The following is a 19692-nucleotide window of genomic DNA, read 5'->3' as shown; positions in this document are numbered from 1 at the left end:
CTGCTTGCGTGCCTCCATGAGTAATATAGGCCTGCTTGACATTTTCTGCAGCAGAAACTGTTTCGGGTCAGTTTACTTTTCACCTCCCCCGTCATTACCTCCTATAGGTCACTGTTAGCAGACTCACTCACACTCTTTAAACCAACAAGGCTTGGAGGAGGAAGGGGAATGTGTGTGTGTGCGCTTGTGGCTGACTGTGTGTGTTGGAGAGCAGTGGGTGTTGTGCTCAAGGTTGGTGGGGTGCTTGTCTCGAATCAGAGAAAGGAGACACAGTGGTTTTGGGAACCGTCAGTCTGTCAAATGTGTGCAGTCACCTATGTGAAGATATGAGCTGGTAGATGGGCAGAGAGAGAGAGACATCATGAGAGGACAGCTCAGCCTTTTTTCATTCTGCTGCACATCAGCACCTTGGAGAGCTCTCTGGTGTTCCTCTTTGTGTCTAGTGCCACCATGAGGCTCTATGCAGTACTGCGCCCTTGTAGAAACTAAAGTGATGCACGTAGGCTGGCTGCTGGAGGATTGTGGGGCAGTTTGGGAGTCAAGGGGTTGGGAATGTGGCATCTGTGTGCTTGTGGGTAGGAGGTGGTCATCATGGCGGTGTTATCTGTCCACAGATGGATTAGCTCAGCATGTGACTCCATGTTAGGCACCCGTGGCCTCCACATATTTAAATCTGTCTGTCAGTCTGTGCCTCATCGTTTATATCGCTGGCCTATCTGCAAACAGACCTGTCTGTGTATCTGTGGAGAGAGTGTGTTGAGATGTAGGTGTCTCCCCCCAGATATGTATGGTTCCTCCTTCCCTTTACTCCTATTTCCCTCCATTTCCCCACTTCCTGTCCTTGAATATGAATTCCGCCTGCCTGGTTCTCTGCTTCTTCTACTCCTTCTCATCTTCTCTTTCTATCTCTGTCTCTCTACATCTTTATCTCTTCTCTCTCTCTCTCTCTTTCTCTCTCCACCTCTCTGTGCATATTTTAATGGTGCTCTGGGCTATGTGTAGGTAAAGGCCCAGAGACCATCTTTGCGGGGTCGGGCCTCAATGATAATGAGTGGCACACGGTGAGGGTAGTCCGGCGTGGCAAGAGCCTCAAACTCACCGTAGATGACCTGCAGCCTGTTGAAGGTAATCACAGCAGCTTAACTTAAAGATTCTCACCACAAATTACTCTCTACATTCTTTGTAGGTCTTAGACTCCTGCTTTAATTCTGTGTGTTGTTTAATATAAGAAAGTGCTATGACACAAGGAGTTTTATTTCTTTTTTTTTCTGTTCATGTGTAAATGAAAATAATCATTCTGAATTGTGATAGCTCCAGTATTTACATTAGTTATTGTATTAGTCTGTGTTGCATCTGTTAGAATCAGTCTGTCACTGTTAGTTACTGTGTTGAAATAAGAATTCGGATTAGTATTAGTTTAGCTATTGAACAGTATCACTTGAAACCCAACTTTCCGTAGTACCTCACTTTTGAAGTTTACCCCCGCAACCAGGTCAGATGGCGGGCGACCACACCCAGCTGGAGTTCCACAATGTGGAGACGGGCATTGTGACAGAGAAGCGCTTCATACCCGCCGTGCCCTCCAATTTCATCGGCCACCTTCAGGGCCTCACGCTGAACGGCATGCCCTACATCGACCTGTGCAAGAACGGCGACATCGACTACTGTGAGCTCAACGCCGTTATCGGCTACAAGAGCATCGTGGCCGACCCTGTCACCTTTCGCTCGCGCTCCAGCTTCGTCACGCTGCCCACGCTGCAGGCCTACTACTCTATGCATCTCTTCATGCAGTTCAAGACCACGTCGCCCGACGGCCTCGTTCTCTACAACAGAGGAGATGGCAATGACTTCATAGTGATAGAGCTGGTTAAAGGGTGAGCTGAACTGTGCAGTGTGTAGAGCTGCCATCACATGAGTCAGTGCAATGTCTTCACTTCATCTATAAAAACAATAAAATGAACAATTAATGAATAAAAGGCAAAAATTATTTTTAGCACTATTTATAATGATAATACATATTTTGTATTGAAACTTATAATCAACATTCCTCCTGATTAACGAAATCTTGAGTTGAACATCAGATGTGAAACATGCTCAACTCTTTTTCTATTCTTAGTATTGTGCTTTTGCGAAATGGATGATAACGCCCTGAAGTGTATGACCCTGTGTTGCTCTTCATCATGAATGTGATTAATTGGCCTTTTCTCTTTTCCTTGTTTACTCTCTAGCTACCTACATTACATTTCTGACCTGGGCAATGGGGCACACCTGATTAAGGGCAACTCCAACAGTCCTCTCAATGACAACCACTGGCACAACGTGCACATATCCCGAGACACTAACAATCTCCACACGGTCAAGATTGACACAAAAGTCACCACGCAGACCACCATGGGGGCCAAGAACCTCGACCTGAAGGGTATGCACAAAAACACAAGCAGGGACCTCAAACAAGGTAGCTTGAGTGATAGATATGGATGCACAGATGATGATACTTTCTTCTCATAGAATACACTTACTGTAAACTGCTCTATAGGCAGCTGTATGGACTGATATGGGGCCAAGCAAGTTGTATTTTCCTGGCTGTGAGGTCAATATTTTGTAGTGCTTTCTGAATCTTTATACCATATACAGTAGACTCATTAAATCTCACAATACATCCTGAATAGTAGTGAGTAACACTGCTCTCTGAATGAAAGAAAAATAACCGACAGATGAGAGCACAGAGATTCGTATGATATAAAAACATCTGAATTAAAAGGAATCAATTAAAAGCCTTAGATGTGACTGAATAGACGCAGCAGCAAGCAAAATAGCCTTCAATCAAAAGAACAGAAAGTTGTGGCAAGCAGTATATGCTTTTTCCACTTATTCAAAATATGCTCAGTATAACATGGACCAACCATTGACTAATGATACCGACTGATATTGATGTTGCACTTAATTGTGTGACAACATTGACGCATTTATCGATTCAGAAGAATATACCTAGTGGTGTCTGAAGGTTTTTCCCCCGTTTCCAGTCTAAGAAAGCCGTCTACATATTTAGTGAACAAATATGAGTCTATGACTATTCCTTAAATCAAATGGTCAGTCAAAACATGAGTGGACAACAGAATCATTTGTAATTTATGAAGCAAAAATGCATAATTTTCACTGGTTCTCTCTTTAAAAATTAGACTATTCATCTTTTCTCAGTCTTATAAAGGCAACTTGTATTCAGACAGACTTTTCCACTCTATTTCAACCCTAAAAATTGTCTCTCTGATGCTGACGGCTGAAAATAAAGCATTATGATTGGTTAACGAGGCTTCCATTCATTGTGTTGCACCTCTACAGGTGATCTGTACATTGGGGGCGTCTCCAAAGAGATGTACCGGGACCTGCCCAAGCTGGTCCACTCCCGGGAGGGTTTCCAGGGTTGCCTGGCAACAGTGGATCTAAACGGCCGGCTGCCTGACCTTTTGGCTGATGCCTTAGCAACCATGGGACAAGTGGAGAGAGGCTGTGAAGGTGAGGTGCAAACACACAAACCAACACCATAGTTGTGTCCAGGTCCCACCTCCTTTGTTGCTTTTTTTTCCTTTCACTTTTCATTGAACTCATTTGCTCTCTGTTATCAAGATAACCCACTAACCCAGCTCTTGCTCTGTTATTTGTAAATTTGACTCTTTCTTTTCATCCCCTCCTCTCTGTTCCTGCACATTGAACTTTCTCTCTCTGCTCCACTCTTTCAGCAGTTCACAAACATCTGTGTGCATTGACTAACCATCTAACTTAATTTGCTTGTTTGCTTTTTTGTTTGGCTGACAAAAGTTACATTGATGAAAGCTGACTTGCAAGGTATATTGCTTTGTGTGAGCACGTGAGACGTGTGTGTGTGTACGGGTGGGAAAATGTGTGTGTGTGAGAGCGTGTGTGTATGTATGTGTATGTATGTGTGTGTGTGCGTTTGGGTGGGTGGGTGCGTGCGTGCGTGCGTTGAAACTACCCAGTGGTGTCCAGTGTTGTGCGGATCCAAGAGATCCAGAGTCAAAGGTCAGAGGTGACCTGTCCTCTCCTAGTGATTTCATCACAGTAGTAACATCACCACCGCTTGACTTGAGTTGACCACAGCTCCACTACCCGGGTTGCCTAGCAGCATGCTGTCTAACCCTCTCCTACTGACTCTGCACCTAAACTTCAATACTCTTATTTGTGAATCATTTCACACCCTCCCCTCCGTGCCTCGTGTTGGAAGTGCAGTGAAGGAGATCTAAGTTAAGAGCTTTGACATTCTCGCCCGTTGTGTTTTTGGCACGAGACAGGGAGAGAACAGTGACGGACGTCGGAAGAAAGAGTATTGAGATGAAGGCCTTTAAACATAAGTGCCCTCTTATGTTTAACTCCTCCTCCTGTCCTCGCCCCACTCATCTAGCCTCACCACGTGCATGCTTTTAACATTTAGCTCTTTTCACCTAGTAACACAGTTTAGTTTTAGTCAATCCAGTAGTATCCTTCCTTAAATCTAAGAACGAGAGCCTATCCACATTATCCTCTAGTCACACATTAATTTCTACCAATGCTACTCAGCAAAATATATTGCAGTACAACAGCCATTTCGAACTGCAAAAGTAACCATACTCCACTGTCAAACTATTGTGAACACATTGGGCTCCTGACAAACCAAAGAAAGTATGTGTGTTCATCTTGTCCTAACTTGTGCACCCTCCAACCCCACCACGTCTCTCACTGCAGGTCCCAGCACTACCTGCCAGGAGGACTCTTGCTCAAATCAGGGAGTTTGTTTGCAGCAGTGGGAGGGCTTCTCCTGTGACTGCAGCATGACTTCGTATGCCGGGCCTCTATGCAATGATGGTGAGTCCTTGATTTTATTCTGTTTTCAGTCTCACACCAGGGTGGATAACAGGTCATAGGAGCTTTTCATGGTGAAGACAGTTGAAAGTACAAGATGTGCATTTGCATGTGTAACGGTTCACATCTTTGTAGATCTATGTGCACAATTTATTTTGCCCTACACATTCTGTCAAACCCTTAACGTCTTGAACTTGTAAAACACACACAATCAGACATTAACCCTGGTGTAGAGGTAAAGGTGTAAAACTGCTGCAGTTTGAGGATTTGAATTGAAGCATTTTCTTGTGCATTTTATCAGAGCCACCACGTGAGGGCACTGTCAACTGTTGATTCTCAAGTGGCAAAGAAAAAATACTACAGTACCTGTTCAATGTCTAGTTGTGTTTTCTAATCACGTCTCTTTTTTTTGTAATGTTTAATAATTTGAATCTTCCTGCTTAAGACCCTAAATACTCATCAGCAGCCACACAAGCGAGATACATAATGTTGGCACCCAATGGGTCAAATAATTGTACGAGTTGTTATTTGTATGAGTCAATTATTGCAGCCTGCGGTAATGTTGAGAAGCACTTTGGGAAATACAGATTTTTTTTGTCAGTAGGAGGAATGAGCAGAATGCGGAGGACCACTCATCTCTGACATTTTAGAGTTTTTATGATTATTTTTCAATATGCCCCTTGTGTATTCAACATTTAGGAAAAAAATGGGCAGAAGTACCATCTGCAGTATTGAACCTCTGATGATAGATAGCACTGCTTATGGCATATAGTCGTGCTTGCTATTAACATTTTTTATCTGTGTGAACCAGCTGGGACCACTTACATCTTTGGGCGTGATGGAGGAGTCGTGGTTTACACATGGCCTCCGAATGAACGTCCCAGCACCAGGGCAGACCGACTCGCACTCGGCTTTAGCACCCAACAGAAACACGCCATTCTGCTCCGGGTAGACAGCGCCTCCGGCCTGGGAGACTACCTTCAGCTGCAAATAGTAAGTGCAAGTGATACTTTCATTTTGGTTACTTGGACATTTTGGTCTTTCTTGTATCTTGATATACACTGGGTCTGTCCCCCATAAACACTCATGTGGTAAAGGCTTGCTGAAAAAGGCTAACAGCAAGTACAATGAATTCACACTGAATGCACATCCTGATCCCACTTCAGGGTTAGTGCTATTCCACAGTTCCCCACAGACGACCAAAAATCTGTTTCATGATTTATTGTCATATTTGTCTTTCCAGTAGGTAGATTTGTTCATTTTCACCAGGGAGGATGGTGAAAGAAAAACTCAACAATGCACAAACAGATTTTCACCAATCTTAGGGATATTACTTTAGAGATTATCTACAAAATGAATGTGCACAGCAAAAGAGGTATCCTCCAAGTTTATGCTGAATCCTGCCTCCCTGCAGAGGACCATAAAACACCTTTATGGATGTTTTAACGGCCTCTGACATGGTGTGGGAGAGAGAGAGGGAGGCAAAGAGCACTGTCCTGCTCTTTTCGATGCCATCCAGTTTTACATTTTTCAAAAGAAACTGCGCATTCTGCGATTTAGTTAGCAGTACTAACTTGTGGATGCTCATCTGGACACATACATTCTCTGTGATGGCAGGAATGACCAGTAATTAAGGGGAATACATTGAGATTATTTTGGTTTTAAGGATATGGTATCTGCTCTCATCCCCCTACAAACTGCCGTCTTATTGTATTTTATTTCAAGATTTTCCATCTTCATTGTGGAAATGAATCAAAATGATCAATATCATCTGTGTAACACTTAAATGACTTCCCCTACTTCGTGCTACCAGTGGGTTTTAGGTTACTGACTGAGATGATTTTAACAAACGCTGTGCTCCAGGGTGAAGTTGTTAAGTACCATAAGTTGCAGCTAATGAGGCTAACCTTCTTTTTGCACCAGCTCGTTCTCATCTGCTACCGCCCCCAGCTGCATTTCTGCAACATTATGCCACTGTTTTGTTTCTCTTACTGCTGCTGGTCGTGGAACAGTGCCAATTCAAAAAATATTGAGACCTCTTCACTTTTACATTCTTTTAAGCTATAGACCTATGCTCAGAGAAAAGCATGTTTTTCTTTCCGATAAATCTACACTCCCTGTCCAATAGTGACAAACCGAGTATCACATTGACATCAGTATTCATTCCCTTTGCTGTGAGAGACAAAATTTGGCTCAAGTGTCTGCCAATTCTTTGGATCCTCTTTGAAATATTTCTAAGCCTTGCATGGAGTCGGCCTTTGGTGAATTCAATTGATTGGACTCGATTTGGAAAAGCACCTACTCGTCTATACCTGTCTGAGGTAAAGACCGAGCAATGAGGTTGCGGAGCTGCAGAACTCAGAGACAGGATTGTGTCGAGGCACAGGAAAACTCTCTGCTGCATTGAAACCTCCCAAGTGCACAGTGGCCTCCATAATTCTTAAATGGAGGAAGTGTGTCTTCTAAGTCCAAGCCTGGGGCTTAGAAGTGAGCGAGGGAAGCAGAGAGAAATATCTATTTTTCAATCATCAGGCTGCAACATGAAAAAATGTGAAAACAATTATTAAGAATTTATTTTATATTGGCCCCACCGTAAGACATAAATCTTCATATCTGCTTTGATTAATTTTTAAGTTATCCCTGAGCTCATTTGACGTCTTGCAAGTTTGGGACAGACCCATTATCTCTTTTACGAGAGAGATCTGAGCGCATAAAGTAGTTAATGCAAAACATTCCTCATGAAGAATTTTCCTCCTTCTCAGGACAAGGGCAACATTAGAGTAGTGTTCAATGTCGGCACTGACGACATCAACATCGAGGAGAGCTCCAAGTTTGTCAACGATGGGAAGTACCACATAATCCGCTTCACCCGCAGCGGAGGCAATGCAACCCTCCAGCTCGACGACCTGCCGGTGATAGAGCGGTATCCATCAGGTAGGCCCTGCCCCCCCCACACACACAGAAGCCCGATCCACAGACCCACTACAGAGGTGCCTGTCCTGGGGCAGAGCTGACTACACCTTAGTCCACATCAACCCAGCTCCTGATTGATGAGAAATATTACTGCAGCTTTTTTATGTGATTGTGTTTGAAATGAAATATGTGTGATCTGATATGAACCATGACTTTTTAAACCATAAAATGAATTTTTATTAAGATAGCCTGTACACCAGCCAGCTATGTCATGTTAGGCCTGTTAAATAGTGTTAAAGGTAATTTATGAAAATAGTCAATTAAGGTGTCAGTTGTTTTTCTCACCATAAAAGAAAATAATAACAGTTGGTGCATTCTGGACAAATAATAATTTAAAATCATGTCATATTTTTGAGTTAAATGTTTAACTAGAGAGAAAAAAATAAGAAAAATGAAAAAAGTGTATTTTGTTGAACATAGACATTGTTTTTCATATTTGTTGGTTTTTATATTTAAAGTGGTAATCTTAGGTAGTCTTTAACACAACGAGGTCCATGCTTTAGGTAGCTGATAGTTAAAATGATAAATGCCAGTTGTTGTGAGGTGTGTGTGAGGTCTCTTCCTGTATGTAACTCTAAACTCAGTCAGTCATATAGGCAGTATGTGGCAGCTGTAACTTTATTTACCTGTGCTCTTGCAGATGTTAACCCCTGACATGTCTCTTTAAATTAAACCCAATGAACAGAGAGTAAGAGTCCGCTCACTGGAACCATAGTGAATTCAGCTCCTCTTCTCGTAGCACACCAAGCTTAACTTAATGCAGTGACATACTAATGATGAGCAGACCATTACTTTCTTTTCATTGCTGTTCTTTTTGTATCCAGCTCCTGTACCACGTTTTGGATGTGCGTAATTACTACTGTGTTTTCATCTCTAAATTAAAGGCAACATTGATAACGAGCGCCTGGCCATCGCCAGACAGCGAATCCCCTATCGGCTCGGTCGAGTAGTTGACGATTGGCTACTCGACAAAGGTAAAAACCCTGATTAAAATTCCTTAAAACTTTGAGCTTAAAATACAATATGAAGACAGTTGACTATATTATATTGTGCACCATCAACTAACATCTAAAATCTAAATCCATAACTAAGTATTTAAAAGTTGGGCAGCTGTAGTGTGTAATACTGTGTAAACTGTAGTGCCTGTGAACGTATCTTGTTAATGTGTATCTGATAATATCAGGTTAAAGGGACAATGGAGAGATTTAAATGTGAATAAATCAGAAAATAGAAAAGAAGTACTGATAAAAGATGCTTTATTAAGACTGGTAAAAAAAATCTGTTTATTATCAAATTGTAAACAATAAAGCATTTGTCAAAGATTATATGTTGAAAAAAATTGTTTGTAATCAAAGTAAAGTAAACGCAAATTATTGACATGACAAAAATGTAAAAGTTTTCCTCCTAAACTTCAGCAGATCTTAAATTAGCCTCTAGTCCCTTTAACAATGAGCAGTGCTAGAGCTTATAACCTGTGCATGCTTCATAGGGCTGTTACAACAGTTCTCTAGATCTCTATCTCTGTCTGCCTGTCTGTTGCTCCTTCAAATACAATGTCGTGCTGTACAGCCATCACCATAGCAACCATCTGCCAGCCCCATCTTCTCTGGGCCCTGTGACTCCTCTCATCTGCTGCCTCTTCCTCCTTCTGTTCTTTGCCTTTTCATCCTCCTCCTCCTCCTCGACTTCTCAGTCTCCTCGCTCCCCTCCTCCTCTCCTTCTTCTCCCTCTTCTCTTGTTTTCTGTTCTCACTCTTTTTTTTCTTTTTTTTTCCTCTCAGTCTCAAACCTCTTCACGGTTCTTCACGGCTTTCGATTTGCTCTGTCATGCTTAATCTATCCCATCCTCTTACCATGGCTTTGGGTTGGTGGAATGTGTAACACTCAAACACTCTTGTGTGTGTATGTATGCACGTATGTGACAACTGGTATGTATGTGTGTGTGACTGTATTTGTGTGCGTCTGTCCACCTTTCTTCCTGGTGTGCTTGTGTGCGGGCATGTAGGTCGCCAGCTGACCATCTTCAACAGCCAGACCACGGTGCGTGTTGGTGGAGCTGGAGGCGAGCGAGGTGCAGGCATGTTCCAGGGCCAGTTGTCCGGCCTCTACTACAACGGCCTCCGCATCCTCAACTTGGCCGCTGAGGGGCATGCGCACATAAGAGTGGATGGCAGCGCCCGATTGGTTGGCGACATGCCATCCTCCTCCATCACCCCGCAGTCCAGCGCTGCAGCTGGGGGCAACCGCTCTGACTCCGCCCCCTCCATAAGCGACATCACAACGACCACGGCCACCAACCGCAAACAGGGGGGCGCCACACAGCAGGTCAGAGCCTTATCACAACCATTTAAAAAAACTTCTCTTTGGCTGCTTGTCACAAATGATATTGCTCAGATATCATGAACGCATATATATCAAAACATCCTCTCCCATCATACTTCGGTTAGACAATGGCTAAATGAAACGCACTAATTGCTTTGACAAGTTGCTTTTCAAGCTCAGTAAGGGGATTAGCAAGAACACAGCCAACAAATCACAGACAGGACGGCAAGATACTGCGTGTCTGGATTGTTTTGAACTTAAGGCAAGGGTAGATTGTTTTTGTTGCACATTTTACACACTTTGTGATTATGGAAACAGTTTAAAATAAAGGGTATTTCAGGAGCTAAGCACTCAGTGGATAATGTTGGACACTCGAAATTCAGTCACACTGGAATAATAGATGTTGTATATATGTATTTGTTTGTATTTTGTAACATTATGATGAAGAAATAAATACATATATATATACATATATATATATAAATATATATATATATATATATATATATATATATTTTTTATATATATATATATATATATATATATATATATATATATATAAAAAATAGTTAAATATTGTGATGTAAAATGCATTTAACCTTTCTCTGATGTTAGGTTTTATTCTTGTGCAATGTGTTTTGGGGCTTTCTGATGAGATACATTTTATATAATTGTATTTGCTGTGAAACATAATTTTTTCACAGAATTCGTTCTCAAACATGTAGAGCATATGTGTGCCTGGTCAACATTAACTAACAGGGGAAAAAAATCTTATATCAATATAAGAAAATTTCTGCTGCAGCACATCCACGTGAATGGAGTAGATGGCAAATTCTCGGCTCAGTGGTCCCTGCCCACTAAATTACAGGAGGAGAAATGTTTGTGTTAATGGAGGCTGTAATAGCTTTTCCCATAATATGCATCTAGTAAACTGATGCAGAGGGGAGTCAACAATAGAAACAAATAACCGTTATTGAGGAATATTTAAAGCGGGCGTAACTGCAGAGTCGATGGTAATGTCAGAGGATACATTATCAGCAGGTACACCACCGACTCTTTTGCTCTATTATTCAGATCACTACTGAGATGTTGTAAGGCTCTCTGTGGGCGTCGGTGTGTGCTGCAGTTCTTCTTCTGTGTTATAAAACCGACTGCCTGCCGCACTGAAGATTTTTTTTTTTTCCCAGTGATACAAGTTGCCATGGAGATAGTGAGCCCCACTACCCGCTGCTTGCTTTTTCTCGCCCATCCAGACTCCCATAGAGAATGACTCCTCTGGGTATAAACCGCCAGCTGTTTCAGACATAAATAATAGAGCGCAGAGCTGTGAGCTAAGCCTCAGGCATCAATAATGGAGATGAGGGCTTGATGGATAGCACTGCAGAGTGACAGCGTTGTCACTTGAGCTTGTTTTCACACCTCAGCTCTCAATCCCCCCTCTGCATGTATACTCTATGTGGTTTTAAACGGGACTATCTATGATATGCCATTGTCAGTGCTAAATATGGGATTGTAGTTGAGCACCGGAGTCGATATCGCTGGATGAGAACTAGGTCAGAGCCACTACATGCACGACATACTGCAGTCTTAATGTGTGTGTGTGTTTGTTTGTTTGCCCGTCAGTGTGAGCAGAATAACTCCTGCTGGCCCCAAAACTCTGTTTGTCTTGTTTAAGAAGAATCTACAGCCTCTTCATTCAGCCTAGTGTTGCCTAGCAACCAACCTGGCCTTAACCAGTGCACACATTCAATGTGGAGACGAACACTGAATGCACACACACAAAGCACTCAGGTGTATTGTGAAAAATAGGCTTGTATTGCAGAATATTGCATCAGAGGAGGGGCAGCGATGTCTTCCAAAAGTGCTGCAGGTCCAAGCAATGTATCGATTTCACACACCCACAAACACAGCCCTGCAAGGTTAGGGTGCATGTTGTAGTGGGTCTGCCTGATATGGGTTTACGTGCTATGTGTTATGTGCCTCCTTTTGGAGTCCACAGTTTATTGATTTGTGTGTGTGTCTGTGTGTCTGTGTGTGTGTGTGTGTGTGTGTGTGTGAATCTGTGTGTGAATCTGTGTGTGAATCCGTGTGTGTGTGTGTGTGTGTGTGTGTGTGTGTGTGTTTGTGTGTGTGTGTGTGTGTGTGTTGAAAAGTGGATTAATAATGCATCACAGCTGAGCACCAGCAAGGAGAAGAGAAGGAGAGATTGTGTGAGAGTCTGCTAGTGTTTATGCTAGAGGCTGCTCTGACTCACAGAGCTTAAAGTTGGTGTCTGATGTTTGGTTCCTTGTTTTTCTGCGTGCACGTGTGTTTGTGCTCATGTGTGCGAGTGTACCTGTGTTTGATGGGAAGACTGATAAAAGAAACCTGAGGCCCAAAGCGGCTCCCTATTGGCTATCGGGAATCAGCTGACCCAAGCCCTGAACACCTACATCTCATTCGCTCCCGCAGCCCCCTCCCTGTCAGTTTTTTTATCTTGCCATATTTTTTCCTCTCTTCATATCTTTCAAATCATTTTTCTCCCTCTTGCTCCTCTTATTCTATACATCTTCTGGAGATACTTCCTCCCTCCTCCCTTTGTTCACTTTTATCGCTGTTCCTCTCCTCTCCTTTGCTCTCTCCCCCTCCTTATCTTTCCATATTTACCCATCACCCAGCCCCCCTCCCTCTCTCTCTTTTCTCCCTCCCGCCCTCCCTCCCTCGCGGTGTGGTTGAGCTCCAGTGATAGGCTGCTAATGCAGGCAGTGTATGAGTCTATCTCACCATCTGCAGTAGTGGAGCTAGCTTCTGTCCTCCCTCGTCAGGATCTCTTCATCAGCCTGCCAACTTCAGCCTGATCTGGTGTGCGCTCGTGTGTCTGTGCAGAAAGTGGAAATAGACCAATGGAGCACGTTTGGTTATCGTAGAGCGGGTGTGTGTACCTGTGTGAGTGATTTCCAGTTGTGAAAGTTGCAGACAAGCTGTTGAATCTTCTGCGCGAGTGTGTGAGGACATAGTGCAGCCACCATGTGTGAACTAGGCAGTCAGGGAGGCGTGGACGGTCGTTGGCACTGTTCGGCTGCTCAGGTAGAGATTTTGCTCTTTCGGCATGCAGAAATCTTTGTCTCTTCCTTTCTCCTCTCTTCTGTATCTCTTTTCCCTCCTCCTATTGTTGTTCATCATTATGTCGGAAGTCTGTATTGATAAGATGGGGACAAAGAGGGAGGGTGGTGGGAGGGGCGGAGGCTTTTCGGACATGGTTTTTAGCACCTCTTCTATAAACTTCTGTGATTTATTGATGTTATTTAAGTTCCCTTTAGATTTCCTCGTGTCCCTTATTTCCCATGTGATAGTTGGATCAATGCTCCAATTGACGCCTTCCCGTTTGAACGGGGTGGTCAGCTGATAGGGTGATGTCACAGATCAGAAGTAGGGGTCTCATTAAATATTAGCTCTCCGTTTTGTTTTAGTGTAAATCTGGATTCAAAACAGGTGCCTGTGGAGGGTACATATAGATGTCTTTGTATCGATAACCAAGCACGGTGGATTTACGTTGATCGGTGACAGATGTCAGGGGATATGTGTTTCCCAACGGCCGATTGGTTCTTTTGCTATTTGGGTCCTGGCAAAGGCACAGAGGTTTATTGACTGGCTGTATTCCAGAGGCTAAGCTCACCCGAGCAACATTTGACAGCCCAGTGGGCAGAACTGATTGGAAAGGCAGTGGAGGAAAGAGACAGAGTCAAGCGTCAATGACCTAATATATGTTTTAGGCCAAACAATGCCACAGTCAGTTGTCAGGATCACACCACGCAAGGCCAGCACAGGCATTTTTCAGATGATTAAATTAAATGGTTGCTTCTTTAATCTAATGTGATCTAACAAAGAAAACAAAGCAAATGTACAAAGGAAGCAAAGATGGAGAAACGGTTAAAGAAATGTCAGTTTGAAATACTGTCTGTGGGTTTCAGCTGAGACTTCATCAACCAGTCTTTACTTTGATTTGGTTCAGATTATGTGACAGTCTGATTCTAATCTGCCTCCTGAGCTCCGCTCTTTTGTAGCTCTGCTGCTCTCTCCCCTCGCCTTTATTCTGTGGGTTATTTACATGTACTGCAATGCATCACAATCCAACTTTAATTTAGTGATGGCACTGAGTGCCCATTGTGGTTAAAGCACACAGACACACACACACACGCACACTAACACAAACATGGTCACACCCTCATATCTCACATGCCAAAGCATCAAGGCAGGCAATGTTTTAAGAGTTCATGAATATGCAGAGCACATTAGCAAGGTGTTAAGGAAAGACCGCATTACTTTGAAGCCCTCCCCCTCCTCCAGCCCATCTTGTTTTCTCTCTATTTCTCCCCAAATGCCTCCTTCATAAATTAATTTTATCCATCCATTTATTTCTCACTTTTCCCTCTCTCCCTCCCTCTTCCTCCCTGTCTAAACACACTGGCTGGAATGGCAAATCAATACACCGGTCCCCACAGTGGGTGCACACTCCCCGTTTTTTTTTTTTTTATTCCCTATCATTTTTAACAGCCTGAACTTAGAGTTGCCATGGCAACTAGAGGAGCAGGGATGGAGAGGAATGGGGGGGGGGGGGGGGGGGGGGCACAGAGACATGGCGGTTGTTGAGATATGAGTTGGTTGATGTGGGTTAGGGGTTATATATAAGTGGGTTATTGACATGCTGCATGTGAAGAGGTGTTGAATAAAGGAGATTTAAATGAATCCACCGAACACTTTGCTGGAATGTTAAATGAAAACTCATTTTATTCTCCCTTTGAGCTTTACGCTGCGCATCCTCCGACACGTACAGCATGAGCACTTGCCAATATCAGATGAAGAGAGAGCAAAGCAAGGACATGAGGAAGATAGAACTGCCAAAGGAGGAACAAGAGGGGGAGGGTCAAGAGAGGAGCAGCAGATAACTACTGGTCCCTTGCTTTAAACAGAATTCATTTCTTTTCTCCCCCGCCCCATCATTTCTCCTTCTCTCTACTTGGTACTCAAGTTTTGGTCGTCTGCCATTGCCATGGGCAGTCACAGGCAAATGTGTTTGTGGCAAACTGGGAAACGAGTGGGCGATGGATCGGTGCTGTGTGCTCACACATGTAGAGAATAAACAGAAGCTGTGTGACGAAATGGCCGTTTTTCTACTTACTTATTGTAGATTTTTTGTTGATACATTTTTGTGTCTATATATGTGTGCGTATGTGTTCATAATTCTGTTGGGGGGTGTCCTCTCTCTCTTCACAGTCAGCAGACGACCTTCTGGTGGCGTCGGCCGAGTGTCCCAGCGATGATGAAGACATCGATCCCTGCGACCCCAGTTCAGGTGAGTTTTTTAATATACGCGTCCTCTAAACCTATCGTCACTTTTTTTCTTCGATTTTGGAAGCTCGCTGGAATGAACGTTTCATTTCCTTTACGATTTTAACTTCCAAGCGTCTGTCCACACGCTCCCCAATCTTTGACTCCTTGCTTTTCTTCGTCTATATTTCCTCTCTTCACCTCTTCTTAACATTCCCTTCGTATTCATCTTCTATTTTTATGTTACTTTTTTCCTTCTCCTTTTCCTCTGCCTCATTTTGATTTTGACTCAAATAATTCAATGCAAATTGTGTTGACACAGTCATTTAATTTGGTGTCATATATCCCCACACTGCAGCCCTCATGCCCCTGAGTGTCAGAAGTGTGTAATAAAACCTGATATAATGTTAACCCCTGCACTAGCCCTCCTCTTCAACACGTTGTAATGTAATCTGTATACACTTAATGTGATAATATGGAAACAACTCCGGCTCTAAGCTGCAGCCCTCCCTTTCCAGCATGTGGCATTATGCAAAATACATGTTAAATAATTCATTGTGATGATGCATTGTTTCTTCTTGCTCCAGCTCTCCACCCACCACCTTGACATTTAACCTAAATTAATAATGAATCCCATAAACTATAATGTAACTTCACATGTCTGCACTCTCCCCTGACAGCCCGCCCTCCCCTGCCTGAGGTGAAGGTGTTCACGGGTCCATCCGAGGTGGTGCGGGAGAGCAGCAGCACCACGGGCATGGTGGTGGGCATCGTTGCGGCCGCCGCCCTCTGCATCCTCATACTCCTCTACGCCATGTACAAGTACCGCAACCGCGACGAAGGCTCCTACCACGTGGACGAGAGCCGCAACTACATCAGCAACTCGGCCACACAGCCCAACGGCAGCACCAAGGACAAGCCACTGGGCATCGCCAAGATCTCCAAGAACAAGAAGAACAAAGACAAGGAGTACTACGTCTGAGGCAATAGACGTCCAACACACAGACATATACGCATACACCTTTATATATAACGGTATATGTACATAAATAGATATATTCTCAACAAAAAAAAAAACACAAATGCACACTGACATAGACATGCTGATGTTAATGTTTACTCTCCAATAATCACAACTGCACACATGTTGGCAAGCACAAACATACATGCATTCAAGCACAAACACTAACACTGAAGCACAAACACACACACACACACACACACACACACACAAAGACTGGCCTGAGGGCATGGACCCTTATTGTACAGTATTTACCAATGAGCAGAGCCTCTGCGAGAGTCTCGTTTTATGATCATAAACACCATTCCAAATGATTTAGGAAGCAAATCCCAGTAAAGAACCATTTTCGGGGCCAGCCAGATAAAAAATGACCAATCGCTTCCCTGCCACAGCAGGACCTCTCCAGTTGGACTCAGAGGGGTCGAGGAAGACTTTATGTGAAGCCAATGGCAGACTGAGTATGTTGAGTGAGAACAAGAACAAAGATGATGTAAAAGCACCAAGACAAGCACTAAGTGTCTCTTCCAAGCATCTTGGCCTTCCTCCCTGTTTGCAGACGGGACTCAATGAAGCACTGAGGATGCTGAAGAAACAAGCACACCGATGGTCCAAGTCTTATCCCACGCAACAGGACAGGGAATCAGGGTGTAAGCCACACGGCCAATGAATTACAAGTGAATAGGCAGAGATAACACAATGGACGTGCCGCGGTTGTTTCGCAAATCTCAAAGGTGGAATCAGCGAAAAACTGAGAGATATTTTCCTGGACAGGATACTTGAGACTTCAGATGCTACCTACAGACACCAGTCGTGCACGACTGCGGTGTCACATACACACACATGCATACATCACACGTGCACACGCACAAAAATATTAACACTTGCAGACAAACCTGCATTGCCAGATCCACCAATTCCTCATAACTGATTCTGAAGACTATACAAGAAGACAATGGTGAAAATGACATTATGATAATTGTTATGGCAATGATGACGATGAATATGAAGAACATTTGGTCAGTATAGACTCTTTGGGGTAAGGGAGGGGGGGGTCTTATTGCACGTGAATTATCTTACTCCGTGTGATTTATACCGCGTTGAAACTTACAAGGTTACACCGTGACGCACCACCATCATAGACTTACCACCTTGGCTTGAAGGATTTCTGAACACGCACTTCAAAATGTTTTTTTCCGTGTGTGTGTGGGATTCAGCAATGATTTCATCTCTAAATCGATTCTCCGTTCACATCCTCATTGACAAAGTGTGACCATCTCGAGTGTGCTGCATGCCTGAGTCTCTGAGCTGTGCCCGTGGAGTGGTGGCGTGTCCCAGTAAGTCCAGAGGTGGTAGGGGGGGAGGGGGAGGAGGAGGAGGGTGGCGTTGCGGGTTGCAATGTAACTCCAACGCAACACCTGGATTGGTGCGTCCTGTTTTCTAGCCTGACATCGTATAGGCCACGCCCACTATACCTGCTCTGACAAACCACCTTTTTATAGCAAAAACCAGCCGAGGAAGAAAAGAAAAAAAAAAATCAAAAACAGAACAAAGTAAATGTTACCATGTGTTGCTGATAGATAGAAAATCCAGTTCATGAGGCCATTGGCTATATGACAACTTGAGTTGCTTCGATTTCATTGGCTCTTCCTTTCCTCTCTTTCTCGCTACGTCCTTTTGTCTTTATGCTATTGGTCGACTGACTTATCGATAGACACGATCAATACACGACAGACAGACGGGTTTCCGATTGGGCTGCACACTATAATTCTCGGTCCCATGAACTCTTGCGGTGTCTGAGCCCTCTGCAGCTCGAGAACTGCAGCTCCACGATATACCAATACAAACAGTGCCATGACATGAGCCTGCCCCTCCGGTTCCCACGAGCAGCGCAGCCAACCGGTCAAATGCATGCACGACGGACAGCCGCGAGAAACACCGAATAGGACTGTGTGTGAGATTTGAAAAATATAAAGTCCAAATGAAACTTAACATATTCCCTTGTTCTCTCCATCCTTAGCTGGCCTTTTGACCTAATTTCCCTCCCTTCTCTTCTTTCCCCCTCGTTTGGTATGTTTCCCCCATCCGCCCCTCCACGTCCGTCGCTTTCTGTTCCCTCTATCTCTGTTGTGTTGCCATCTGAAACAAAAGGAGGTGTCTCCACCAGTTGGATCCTACATCTAGGTGTTCATTAACCATGTTTATTTTCTATATGTACAATTTTTCTACAGTATTTACTTTTATTTTTATTGTTACGGTTCTTTGATGAACATAAAGTGGAAATTTATTATGAAAAATAGTTTTGAAGATTAATGAGTAAATAAAATATTACCCAAGTGAGCCTGGAGTGTGCATTTGTGCGTTGTTTTTTTTCGTCCAGTTTCTTTTCATGAAAAAAATGAAATTGTGTTATAATATTCAACCTTAACAACCAGAATCTATCTTTGAGAACAATTTATAACACATGTACTTTGACCTTCCTGTTTGGTCCATGTCCCATCAACTAACAAGGCAGAGGCGGGATTTATGAGCTATACTGCATTCAGCCACCAGGTGGTGAAGATTTGGCTTCACTTTATAAACAGTCTGTGTTTTTCATCCATACAAACAAAAAATAAAATTCCTGAGATAGTCTATGAATTGTCGTCAAACAGGAAAGTTTTCTGTTTATCTTTGTCTTTTCTTGTTTTGTAAAGTGAATGTCTTAGGTTTTCGACCGCTGACCGTGTGAAACATAACATTTGAAGATGTCACCTTGAGTTCGGGGGACTTTGGTTTTCTAGACTTGTGGAAGTTTCACAGGCCAAACAATAAAATAACTGGTAGATTAATACATGAAAATAACTGTACGATAAAATAATACGTGAAATAACTGTTAAATATGTAGCCCTTCATTGGCCAGAGCCGAGCTGTTTCCTCCCCGTCTAACCAGCCATAGCGGTACCCTATATCAAACAGATGAGGAGAGTTGTACTGATCTTCTTATCTAACCATCCACAAGAAAGTATATGGGCTAAGCATATTTTCCCAGAATGTCAATATTCCATATCTACATGTTGCAGAGTCCCCTCACCCTCCTCCTATTTCCTTTGACCCCTCACATCTTCAAGCTAAGGAAAAGCAGCACACTCCATCCCGCTACATCTATCTGGGACAGCAGACACACATGAATAGCTCGGCGCACACACCGAGCGCGGGCTTTGAAGTGCTCGGTGCAGT

The 19692-nt window shown here is 43.4% G+C and overlaps 1 protein-coding gene across 7 annotated transcripts in view; it reads left to right on the top strand.

Moving 5' to 3' along the window:
- nrxn1a (neurexin 1a) overlaps window positions 1-18810 on the top strand; it is a 56775-nt gene extending 37965 nt beyond the window's left edge. For all 7 annotated transcript variants that reach the window (XM_062378430.1, XM_062378428.1, XM_062378425.1 and 4 more), the window contains 11 exons: window positions 1003-1125; window positions 1493-1874; window positions 2229-2419; window positions 3340-3513; window positions 4738-4857; window positions 5666-5847; window positions 7617-7788; window positions 8712-8801; window positions 9832-10151; window positions 15402-15480; window positions 16136-18810. In XM_062378430.1, the coding sequence (XP_062234414.1) occupies window positions 1003-1125; window positions 1493-1874; window positions 2229-2419; window positions 3340-3513; window positions 4738-4857; window positions 5666-5847; window positions 7617-7788; window positions 8712-8801; window positions 9832-10151; window positions 15402-15480; window positions 16136-16437 (2135 nt within the window). In that variant the 3' untranslated portion in view covers window positions 16438-18810. The remainder of the gene's footprint in view (window positions 1-1002; window positions 1126-1492; window positions 1875-2228; window positions 2420-3339; window positions 3514-4737; window positions 4858-5665; window positions 5848-7616; window positions 7789-8711; window positions 8802-9831; window positions 10152-15401; window positions 15481-16135) is intronic.
- The last annotated feature ends 882 nt before the right edge of the window (window positions 18811-19692 follow it).

Source organism: Platichthys flesus, chromosome 20 (assembly GCF_949316205.1).
Source record: "Platichthys flesus chromosome 20, fPlaFle2.1, whole genome shotgun sequence".
NCBI classification, from domain to species: domain Eukaryota; kingdom Metazoa; phylum Chordata; class Actinopteri; order Pleuronectiformes; family Pleuronectidae; genus Platichthys; species Platichthys flesus.
Note: the sequence above shows the minus strand (reverse complement) of the source record. Positions and strands in the feature narration are given on the sequence as shown.